General features: G+C 34.6%; 1 protein-coding gene across 5 annotated transcripts in view; it reads right to left on the reverse strand.

Annotated features, from left to right (window-relative positions):
- The window catches only part of USP25 (ubiquitin specific peptidase 25), a 146,474-nt gene that overhangs the window by 27,619 nt on the left and 106,397 nt on the right, over positions 1-12,458 (reverse strand). For 4 of the 5 annotated variants that reach the window (XM_023227483.3, XM_023227481.3, XM_023227480.3 and 1 more), the window contains 2 exons: positions 7,704-7,846; positions 578-673 (listed from right to left, as the gene is read on the reverse strand). In XM_023227483.3, the coding sequence (XP_023083251.1) occupies positions 578-673; positions 7,704-7,846 (239 nt within the window). The remainder of the gene's footprint in view (positions 1-577; positions 674-7,703; positions 7,847-12,458) is intronic. The other variant, XM_023227482.3, reaches the window with a different exon arrangement.

A 12,458-nucleotide genomic window follows, 5' to 3' on the forward strand; every position in this document is an offset into this window, starting at 1 on the left:
AAGCTCTGATATTAGAGGGAAAAAGATGTGGGTAAATCATGGACTAGTGTTCAGCTTGACGTTCTCGCATGTCTTGAACTGACTAGGTTATCAAAAATTAATTATGGGGAAACATAAAAACAATATAATTAAATTATTTTATAAACACAAAAAGCAATTTAGTACCTAATGATAATAAAATTAAAGAATATTATGATATTGACCAATAATATGAACAATGAAGATAAAATGAACTATTACCAAAGGCAATTTACTCAGTTCTTATTATTGTTCATTAATGTCTTCATTCCCTTCAAATAAAAAATACAATTCAAATTTCTGCTGACAAATCAAAAGGACACTATTAGAGTGACTCAAATAAAAAGATTTTTTTCTTGAATTACCTGGATTAAGAGAAAAAGAATCAGTGTTAGGTTAATGAATACATAAAAGAAAACCCTAGGACATCTGGTGGCCATAGCTAAGATAGGAAAAGAGAAATTATACAGAAAACCAAACTGAATTCAAAGAAATAAAATATTTTAAGAAGTTTAATTTTGAAAAAGAAAAGAAACGAAAAGGAAAATGTTCATTGTACCTTAAAGAACCCTGCTTCAGGGCCACACCTGTCATACACATTCCTGGATTTACCTATCGCCATGATAATACCTTGCATGTTCGGTGTCATCATGATCTGCCACAGAAGATAGTTAACATTAAAAAAAACTTTTTAAACTAAAATAATGTATTTACATGCAAGCTGAAACTCCTTTGTTTTCCATATTTATAAATCAAATGTTGCATTTTTAAGACCAAATTTAATCCAATACACATGTAAGCACCTTTTAAGATCATCCATACAGGGCACAGCTGGCTCATATGGTGCCTTTGTGCAAACTGCAAAAAGGCATCCTCTCTGAATTGGAGAATTTGAAAAAGGCACCCTGCTTTTAGACAAACAAATTTTAAAATGTGCTATCTTCTGAGTGAACTATTTAGAAAAAGCAACATCCTTTTTTATCAATTAAAAAAGGTACCTCTTCCTCAAGCCTCAGAGAGCTCAGCATGAACTCAATTTGCTTCCCACTTCTGCCCCTTGTCTAGTCATTCTTGCAGACTGTACAACCTGCACATCCCTGAGCAGCAGCCCTGTATCCACAACTCATTTTTAAAAGTTCCAATGCACATGCACTGTTAAACTGTCACTGCAATGAATTTTAAAAAACAATCACAAAAGACACAGCTCTGTCAATAGCATAAGCACTTGCACAAAAGATAGTGTTAAATGATTAATCACAATTCAACTTTTTTAAACGAGAGAAGGCACATCCTAAAACAAGTACTTAACTGCTTGATCAATAAATTGATAGGTTTATTAAAAACATGCCAGGTTCCATAATTTTCAAGAGCTAGCATGTTTATAAAATGGTTAACTGGAACAACATAGAGCCATTAAGTAGTAAATACTTAAGCATTTTTTTTTTTGTTTTCATAATAGATTATTTTTAGCTGTTTACATTTTAAAATAACTGCAAAGTGAAATTACTCAAGGCCCTATGAAGCTATCTTATAGTGATCAACAGACTGCATCCATTACCTATGATTCACTGAACCTATTACTCACTGTATTTACTTTGGATTATACACTGAGAATTGCAATATATCTAACATCTGCTTGAGAAAACTCTCTGACCAGTTTATCTCACAAATCTGCTTATCCTCGTTATGCCTGTGACTTCTTACACTGGTACAGTAATATGTCTTTATGACACTTCTGACTTTGGTGATTAACTCTAGCACGACAGTAACACTGGAGTAAGTCAGAAAAAAAGTTACGTGAAAAAAACTAATATAAATGCAGTTCTTATCCAAACCCATAAAAACTAGAATCCAACAAGTGTTTTACCAAATCACACCCCTCCCCCACTTCCCAGTAGTTACGGCCTTCTCTGTGTTCCTGTTCAAAAACAGCTTTAGTGGCCGTTCCTCAAAAAGAGTAGTATTAAGAGTCTCAAGAGAAAAGTGGAAAAGGGGAGAAAATAATCTGATAGAATAAGACAATAGATCATTTTCATCTGGATTCCAAAGAACTAAATCATGAGAAACAAAAATGCCTCCATACTGTTGGAAAACTAAGTAAATGAGAATTAACAGTGAAGAGGTAAGAATAAAGATGGAGGTCCTATTAACAGCAGGCACTCAGTAATGCTGATGAGTTATTCACTCACAGTCACACGGAGAGGCTGTAGTAACAAAAATATCAATTATCCCTCCTGCAATCATGCTGTGGGATTTTCTGGCAGGAGGTAGTGGGCAAAGTATTATAGTAAGTAATTCCAGTAAAACAGGAATGGAATATAAAAAATTGTTTTTAAATCCAAAAAAATTTCATACTAATTAAACAAATCTTATTGTAATCTGTGAACCTGAAAGTAAACTGGTACTATTTCTGCATAAAAGAATTAACTCCAGAAATAGAAAATTCTTTTGACAATTCCATACATTTTCTACTTAAATTTTCATTTGAAATTCAAAGTTCTGTTAATAATTGGTAAAGTAATTTTGGACTATGAGGGGGCAAAGCTGTATGTTATATAGCAATAGACATTAAGTATGAGGGTGCAGGCATGCCCAAACTATTTGTATTAAATAGCAAAAGTTAAGTAGCAATGGTGCAGAGGGCTGTAAAGGTACCTCGTCATCATACCCCCCCTCCTTTGATTCAATCATAAATTTCCCTACATGAGGGATCGCCACCTCTACAACTCGCTGATTAGAAAGTGGTTGGCTTGTAGTATTTTCAGGTTTCTGCAGAAGGAAATCATTAATATAAACATTAGAAAAGAGAACAGTGGAGAACAATGGCGTCCTTGCACAACTGTGCAACCTGCACACCCCTAAGCAGCAGCCCCGTATCCATATGACTTAGTTTTAGAAGTTCCAATGCACATGCACTATTAAACTGTTTAAGCGTATACTCTTAAATCTTTTAAAAATATCTGCATTTACTTGGTAGGTATCAAATGAAACCACTTAAAACTGAACACCAGAAGCAAATGCATTCATCAAGTAGTAACACAAAATCTACAGTTTTCCCTTTACATCCTCAAACTGAATATTACCAATATCATTACATTTAGAACTTTTAAGTACTTAGATAAAAAATAGTGGAGTTGTATTTCTATCATTGTTTATATAGCTGACAATTTTTTAAAAAGTCTAATAGCTCCCAAAAACCTTTCTTGATATCTCAACCAAAATAAGATATGACCTCCTCTAAACTCATCAGAATTTGTTGGGTTTTTTTCTCTTATAATTTTATCCTTCTATTCTTTTTGGTAATTAATTGCGTATCCAGTTAATACCCATATTCTATTTTGTTTAACTTATTACATACAGCCTATGAGACTACAGTATATTTATATCATAAGTGTTCAACAAACACTTGCTGAAAATAAGAAAAAGCTGTTGGAAGCTGATACCCATTTTTAACAACTCAATCAGATTTATTCCTTTTTTTATTGTTAATAAATTCTATGCATTTCAGTAATCTCCACTAATACAGAAGTCAGTGTAAAATTCAGAAAATTTCATTCAAAACTTTATGACACTAATAGGATTCATTCAAAATAACAAAGATTTTTACATATTTATTTATCTTATTCAACATATTTATAACTGGCATATCCACTATTTACCTATTAAAAAAGCCAAAAGTACTGAAGGTGCTTGAAAGCAACTTAAGTAACTGAATTACATACGTTTTCATAAACAAAGATAAACTTTTGTTTTGATATTACAAAAAACATTTTCATAACAGCAATTAAAAAGGTTTTATTTCCATTAGAAATATAGGTAAATTTTAGTAATGTGAACATTTTCTGGCTTCCTGGAAGCATATATAGAAAAAGAGTTTAATTGAACAATAAAACAAAACCAATAGCTGCACCTGGTATTGCCCCTTTTAAAATAAACGCTATTTTTGGCATGGCGTAGTAGCTTATACCTACAATCCCAGCAGTTTGGGAGGCCAAGCTGAGCGTATTACTGTAGGTCAGTAGTTGGAGACCAGCCTAGGCAACATGGCAAAATCCGTTGCTACTAAATATACAAAGATTAGCCAGGCATGGTGGCATATGCTTGTAATTCCAGCTACTTGGGAAGCTGAGGCATGAGAATTGCTTGAACCTGGGAGGCAGAGGTTGCAGGGAACTGAGACTGCACCACTGCACTCCAGCCTGGGTTACAGAGTAAAACCCTGTCTCAAAAAAAATACATATATACACACACATATATATATATGCCTCCTTAATTTATCACAATCCACAACTTTTCAATGGGAAATGATCAGCCTAAACAGGTATGATGATCATGAGAGATAATATGCAGCCAAGCCAACACCTGGTATGTAACAGCTGTTCTCTAAAATGACAACTATTATGAGTCATTATACTATTTTGTTGTGCTACTTTAAATTGCTTATACTTGAATAATTTTAACCTAATACTACTATCACACACATTCTACAGAGATGTGCTTGGTCCATGACATTTAATTAAGGATTTTTAATCTTTCTAGCATATAAGAGAACTGTGGTAGGTCTCTGTACACAAGAGCGAAATATAAACAGGTAAATTCAGAAATCTGTTTGGAGTTTGTGGTGATGATTTCTCACTAGCAAACCAATCCAAAACAATTCTATCTTAGGAAAAGAAAATATAAATTTAAGGCAAATGGTTATTACTTAGAATATTAATCCTTACAAAACAGATTCCCTTTGGGGGAAAAATATTGCACTTAGGGAATATAAATGTTTTATAAATTTTTTCAGTTACTATTGAAGTTTCAACAGCAAAATGCTGATTAAATACATGGGTAAAAGCTGAAAAGGGGAAGAAACTTTGCCACATATAATAATCCTGTAGTATCATTCATCAAATCTAGATATCCCAAAGTACCATAAAAAATTTTCATGTAAAGAATTTAAGGGCTCACTAAAGTAAAAGACATGCTTATCTTTTTCTATTATTTTCAGGTCTTATATGAATACATTAACAAAGGCTAAACTTGAAAAGAGTTAAAAATAAGTTTCTCAGTATGTTGCAAAAATAATTAAAATACAAAGATTTTTATGAATTGCCTGAAATTCATTAATTACATGACTTTTTAAAAAGTGGTCTCATAAGAAGGGTGGCAAAAAAGCTATGTTAAGTCCATGGCCACATTAATGTGTCTTTACCTTTTAACCTAGTAATCCAACCATGGGAAATCTATTCTAAGGAAATAACCTGAAATATGAAAAAGTTTTCATTTCTAGCAGCCTATTTATAATGTAAAAATAGAAACAAATATACAATGGGGGAGGAGATAAACAAGAAGTTAATTATTCAATGGAATAATAGTACTAAATGTTTTTACTGAGTTTATAACATGGGGAAATGGTTATAAAGGGTAAGTGATTAAAAGAAAGACAAAATTTTGTATGCAACTATAAAAATAAATCCCAAATCTACATATTAAAATAAGAGTGAAAAAAATACCAACATATTTACAATAATTAACTTTGAGTAGTGAGTAGTGAGTGGGACTATGCATGACTTTTTCTCAGGGTCTACTTTTCTGTATTTTGAAAATATCTTGAAGTATTCCATTTAAAAGTAAAGACATTTTTCTAAAAAGCAGGGTACCTAAACATTTGAAGACTTTCTCTAATTTCCATGATTCTATGCTTTCCAGGAAATTTTTCTTATACTAAGGTTGATTTTAATATATTGCATATTTGAAAAGTGGCTAGGACTGAAGTAACAGAAAGAAACCAAGTTACTCAGTGCCTACTACATGCCATGCCAAGCACTTACAAATAATGCTCTTGACTAATCCTACGATTACCTTTATTTTATGGAAAAGAAAACTGAGGTCTATCTGGAGAAATTAAGCAATTTATTCAAGGTTGCATTCATAATTAATAAAACTAATATTCCAAAATCCAGAAATGTTTAATCCCAAAGCCTGAAGATACTTTTCACCTGCGCAATTTAGCTTCTAGTGTATGCTAAGTTTAAATTAAAAAATCCCCTATGAAGTAGTTACCATGACGCTAAGCAACTGACTGTAAAATCAAGCCTCGGTTAATGAATTCTTAGACTTGCTTCAGGATTTACATACACGATGGGGCTAACTGTGGATGCCACTCCAGAAAACAATTAAATGAATAGACAAATAGCGTATTTGTCGATCCTACGGTCTCCCTGTCATCCTCCTTTCTGAAGTAAAGATAAGGCAGTAGGTTGCTACCTTATAAGATGATATCCATATTATGCTAAGCTGAGCAATCAAAATTTAGGTGACTTCTGCAAATTTAAGTTCCATATGATTTTCCAAACTTAAAATCAGGATTCTACATTAAGCTAAGCAATGCTTTTGGTTTTCTAATACCAGCTTAAAAAGTGACACTTACTAATCATAATTTAGGCTTTAACAAATAAAAGTTCTAATTAGCAGAGGCCTTGCAAATGCAGTTTTTATCAGACAAAACTATTTCCCCTTGTACCGACTACTCTATTTTTTCTCCTTCCCTAGGTACCATCACCCAAGAAGCAGACATCCCAGATCTACTAAACAAAGCATTTTCCAGGAAAAGCTTTAGAGTTAGTGATGTTCACATCAAATTCATTTAAAGCTTCCAAGGCATTTGCAAAATTTGGAATCATCAAATAATTATTTAAATTAATACATTTTTAATAAGATGATATATTAATACATTTTCAAAACTGTTCAAACAAAAAATAATTTTTATTGTTATTTAGTTCATCGAAACAAAATCAACAGAGTAACATATCTCTTGAACATTCTGGCTAAAGGAAGTCTTATTACACATTTAAGGCCTCGTTGCAATTAGCAGGTTATTGCTGGCACTGAATTCACTTACTAAGCAGAAAATTATGTGCTGAAAAATTATGGTATGTCGTACTCTTTTTAGTTGTCAAGGGGAATCTTCAAATATTAAAAGGAGCTACTATAAAATCTGCATTAGAGCTGCTTATGCTCACTAATAAAAGATAAATGACTACAGGAACTAAAAGGTTTAGTAGTAAATTCTTGAAATAGCTCCTCTGAGAATGTCATATGCACTGATAACATAGTGTAACACCAAAATGCTCAATTTACTATTATAAAAAGATGCATTTGAAGACTACCATAGAGTAGGCTAATGACATTTTTGCACAGGACGTTCCTGAAATATTCATAAACAGTTTTGCAACATCATACTTATCCTTCTAATAATACTCTAACCTACAGCATCTAGTAGTTTTATTGTTAAACACATTTCATGAAATCATGGTAATTACATCTTAAATTCCGAACTATTTCAATGTAATCAGACTACAGATGGAGGAATGGGTGAGAGACAGGAGAAATACTGCTATATTTTACACTTCTTTTTTTAAGTTCCAAATCAAATGGTCAATTTAATCTATGATTATGATTCATTAGAATTCTATAGCAGAAAGACAGAAACTGAAGAGAAAAGTGTCTTTACAATTACAGCTGAGGAAATCACAGCCTGGGCATTAGATGACTTGCCCATGGTCACCGATCATGCCCATGGCAGAGCCATTACTGGGCCCTGTGTCTCCTGACTCCCAGACAGGTCCCTCTCCACTATACTGGGGGAAATGTCGTGACCATGGCTATGTTCAGAGAGCCAAAAGAAAAGTTCTTACCGACTGCAAAACTGTTTCAGGACTTTTATCTTCATGCTCATGTGATGCCTTGGTAATTATTCGAATAGTTTCTTCTTTCAAGTGCTTTGAGAAATCACTTCTTGATGGCTGCTCTAGATATTCTGGGTCTCCTGCTGCTTGTGCTTCATGAGAAAAGAATCAATTGTATATCTAATATAAACCACAGAGTCTATACTAAGATAAATCTTTTATTCATTTCTATATCTGAAATTATGTAAGAACCAATCTTAGTCTTCCATTCAAAGTAAAATATATACTTCCACGTATAGTACTTCTTTCCAGAATTCATTAAAAAACAAAAACAAAAACCCAGAACTAAGAGTACTCCAATAATTATGAAAGAAAGCTGTCATTATAGTTTATGGTAAGGAATTCACAGTCAATTTTTCTGCTATGAGAAATACCAAAAGCCCATTTTGGAAAAATTGCCAGCATTTTACCAAAAGAATTTGGTTTGAACAGCAATCCTGGGCTGACTTTCCGTAGAATGCACAGGAGCTATTTTTCTCTGCCACAGTGTCCTCCATCATACTTCCTGACAAAATCTTAACCCTGAATGAACCTAACCTTCCATTTTTTCTGCACTTGCCCCCAGGAGCTGAGTGTTGTCAGAGGAAAAGCAAACTGGTGCCGATAAAAATTCACGATGTCTCCTACCCATCTTCTGAGTTCCAGATTCATATATCGAACAATGTACAATGAACGTCCACTGGGTGTTCCCTAGACTAGACAAGCCCCAAATCCTTACATGACCAAAAGGGTTTATCTCAGTGAGTCTCTGACAAAGCAGCCAGTCTCTGTCTCCATGAAGCTGACAGTCATCTGTGGAGAACACCACTAACCAAATAATCACACATATAAATTTTGACAATATTATAACACTTTCTAGGGCTACAATGGCGGTGAAGAGATGTGAGCAATCTGGATTGTGACCTAAAGTGACCTATTAAGCTGAATAATGAATGGGTTGTTTTGCCACGTGGAAGAATGAAGAGTCCATGCAGTGAGCATGGACTGATTCAAAAAAAATAATAATATGACTGGACTACAGTACGAGAGTGGAGAAATGGCAAGAGATGATGCAGGTAGGGACAAAAGCACTAACAGACTTTAGATCAGGCAACTGGAAGTATTTTTTAAACATAATGGCAACACAAGTTTTTAAAAAATTATTCTGGGGATACTGTGAAGAATGAATTAGAGAGGAAAGTAAAACTAGAGATCAGTGAAGGTAATAGAAGGCAGTAGAGCAACATGAAAAAGAAAGAAATGTGCCTTCTGATTAACAGAGAGAGCAACAGAGGGACACAAAATTGGCTAGAATCACAACATATTTTGGACACAAAAGTGTGGAGACTGCACATGAACATACTTAGTTAACACACGACATGAGTTAACTAAGATCATGGAGGTAAAACTACATAATAAGGAAAACCAGAGGTGAGGATGCTTACAATGTGTACAAAAAGGAAGGAGAGAAGTTAAAAGAAGTTTAATGTCCTCATTAAATCATTTCCTGATTTTGAACTGGAATAGCCCTTCAATGCCCATGAGTAATCGATAAAGAAAACCTTTGGCTACCATCAGCTTAGCAATACTTCTGCTTCCGGAAGAATTCATGACAGGTGGCTCATGCCAGCTGCTTTAGGGCTGGGAGAGAAACTCCTTGTTAATAAAATTTTTCCTTGTGTTTGGCACACTTCCTCTCTTCACACAGTAGATAACGTCAACGGTTAATAACTGGATGTGAACTTAAAGCAATAAATCCAACTGGTCTGACATTGGTCTAATGACCCACTGAAACCTAGAATCTTTGTAAAATTGGTTCTTAGGACCAAGAGTAATTTTATCTGATCAACACATGTCAAATCCACCTTAGGTCACCAGGGCCAAGGTTTCCTTCCATAAAGGAGTTTGAGTGCAATAACTTTATGAGTAACACTGAATGCTTCTGGCTAAACATCATACAGAACAATTTTCTCTAGGGTTTGCCCTATATATATACCTCCCAGGGAACTTACACGAGTGGTTTTGTTGTCATGGTAGTTGAACCTACAATAGTTTGACACCCTGGGAGATTGGAAACAAAACATTCAAATTGCATTCCCAACATGTTTATTGAACCTCTGCTACTTTCAGTACTATATTAAGTATCAAAAATGTAAAAAACTAAAAACATTACATCACTAATTTTAAGGAACTCTCAGTAAAATCTGATAAATATACATTCTATTATAATACAATGTGCTAAATGCAATAAAAGTTATGCACAAAGTTTTACAAAAGCACTGTGGACCCAATACACATATTTGAGATAATGCTCCCTGTTAAACACTTTCCAGAAGAGGTGCTAACTTAGGTGGGTCTTGAAGAATTTGTAGAGGATTATCTTGAGAAAAGAATAGAAAAGATTCCAAGCAGAAGGAACAGCACATTGTAAGGTCTGATCAAAGATTCATAAAATCCCTGCTATACATGAGACTCTACATTGGAAGGCAAGCCAAAATGTAAGTACAATAGAGAAGAACATAATACATTTGGTAGTAAGAAAAGGTTGGAATTAAGAGGAAAAAGATAATAGCTGCTACAGAAGTGCTCTCAGAGAAATTCACAAAGACTCTGGGATATGAGGAAGATCTTAAAGAATACTTCATGAACATGCCATAATGACAGGAAAATTTCCTACATGCAAGAAAAATGAGGAGTAATCTGGTGTAGATGAAACACAGGCTACTCACAGGGAAGTGGTCTTGGAAGAATTACAAGGGAATCAGATTATAAAATAAAGTTCGTATAAAAAAATCGTCAAAGAAGACAAAAAAGAGGTTTTGTCTTCATTTTATCAAGCCAAAGAATAAAAATGTTTATGAGAACAAACAAGAAAAATGTGGAAAATTAAAAACTCTTTGCATTACTCAGAGATAAGCACTATTAATATTTCTGATACATTATTTCCAGACTTTACCTAGCTACCCATATTTTTAAACAAAAAAATTACTCTCTATTCAACATAACATGTACTGGTTATATTGTGTTGCTCTGTATGGAAGGCTCACGAAACTAATACCCTACCATACACTTAATAATTTCTATTTCTTTATTAGGAACAACAGCAGAGCAAGTTTGGTTTTTACTATATAATACAATTGTTGTTCATCCTTTAACCTTATTAAAAACCTCATCACTAGTGGCCTACAGCTATAAATTCTCTAAATGCCATATAGAACAATTTTCTTGAGGGTTTTCCTAGGTATATACCTCCCAGGGAACTTAGATGAGCAGTGTTGTAGTCACGGCAGGTAAACCCACAATGGTTTGAAACCCTGGGAGACTAGAAACAAACAAAAAAAAAATTAAATGCACTCATTTCACCATGAATGACCAGTTCTGTATGGAAGTGAATAATATCCTTATTCCTAAAGTCTCTCTCAAATCACTCACCTGTTCTACGGGTATTTCTCTAGGATTTTCAAATGACTGGCCTCCACAGAGTGACTTTCCGGCCATGCTTCTCTAGCTGTTACAGAAGACAACTCAACATTCTGAGGTAACTCTGAGCCTGCTCCTTTTGTCCATCTTCATGTTGAAATAGGGTATTGAGGGGGTTTGGGGGTGCTTTACTTATGCATATTTCCTGGTTATGTCTTCAGTATAAGGTCAACTTTATGACCAATTGGCTTTCTATTAAAGATAAGGATCTGCTCTTAACTATAAAAGTAAGACCAACATCTCTGATATCTTTTACGAGTCTTTATTTTGTCGACTTACTAATAAGTCATACTTACTATGTTCACATTGAAGAAGATTTAAAGGGGACTGCTTGAGAGATATACAATCCATCCATTTCTAGACATGTATTTAAAAGTCTACCATACCCTGTAAGAGACTACAAAGAGCCACGCTTAGGTGGCTGCATAGAATCACTGGTCGAACTTCTAAAACTTCAGATTCCTGGGCCCCATTCCAAAGAAAATCTGAGGGGTGTAGGGGAGAGAGGTTTAGAAACCAGAGTCAAACCATAAATTTATCCAGAATAAAGAGCTACATCCTCACCACATGTATTTGGCCTGCCTCCTTATTGTGTCACTATTTTGTTTCTACTTTAAAATTGTGTGTTCTCCTAAACTGAGGATCACCCCTAGTAAATTCATGATTGGAAATCTCCATAGGGAATGAATTTATTAATAGAAAACTTTCAAGGAACATCTACCATATGTCATTTATTATATAGATGCTGGAGATATAAATAAGAATACCACCAGGCCTGGCATGGTGGCTCACGCCTGTAATCCTAGCACTTTGGGAGGCCAAGGTGGAGGACTGCCTGAGCTCAGGAGTTTGAGTTTGAGGCCACAGCCTGGTCAACATGGTGAAACCCTGTCTCTACTAAAATACAAAAAAATCAGCCCAGTGTGGTGGTGTATGCCTCTAGTCTCAGCTACTCAGGAGGCTGAGGCACAAGAATTGCTTGAACCCGGGAGGCAGTGAGCTAAGATCGTGCCAGTGCACTTCAGCCTGGGCAACAAAGCAAAACTCTCAAAACAAAACAAAAGAATATCACCTAGTTCCTGCTTTCAAGGAACCTGAGAACACTGAGGATATTGTTCATTCTACCAGGTCTTACTCTCAGGATCCAACTGTACTCTCCTGGAACATCAGCTTATTTTTAACTTGCAGACAGTGTTTGTAAAGAAGTCCTGGAGCCAATTCTGCCTGCTGCCTCTAGGCAAATTT

Source organism: Piliocolobus tephrosceles, chromosome 19 (assembly GCF_002776525.5).
Source record: "Piliocolobus tephrosceles isolate RC106 chromosome 19, ASM277652v3, whole genome shotgun sequence".
Lineage (NCBI taxonomy): Eukaryota > Metazoa > Chordata > Mammalia > Primates > Cercopithecidae > Piliocolobus > Piliocolobus tephrosceles.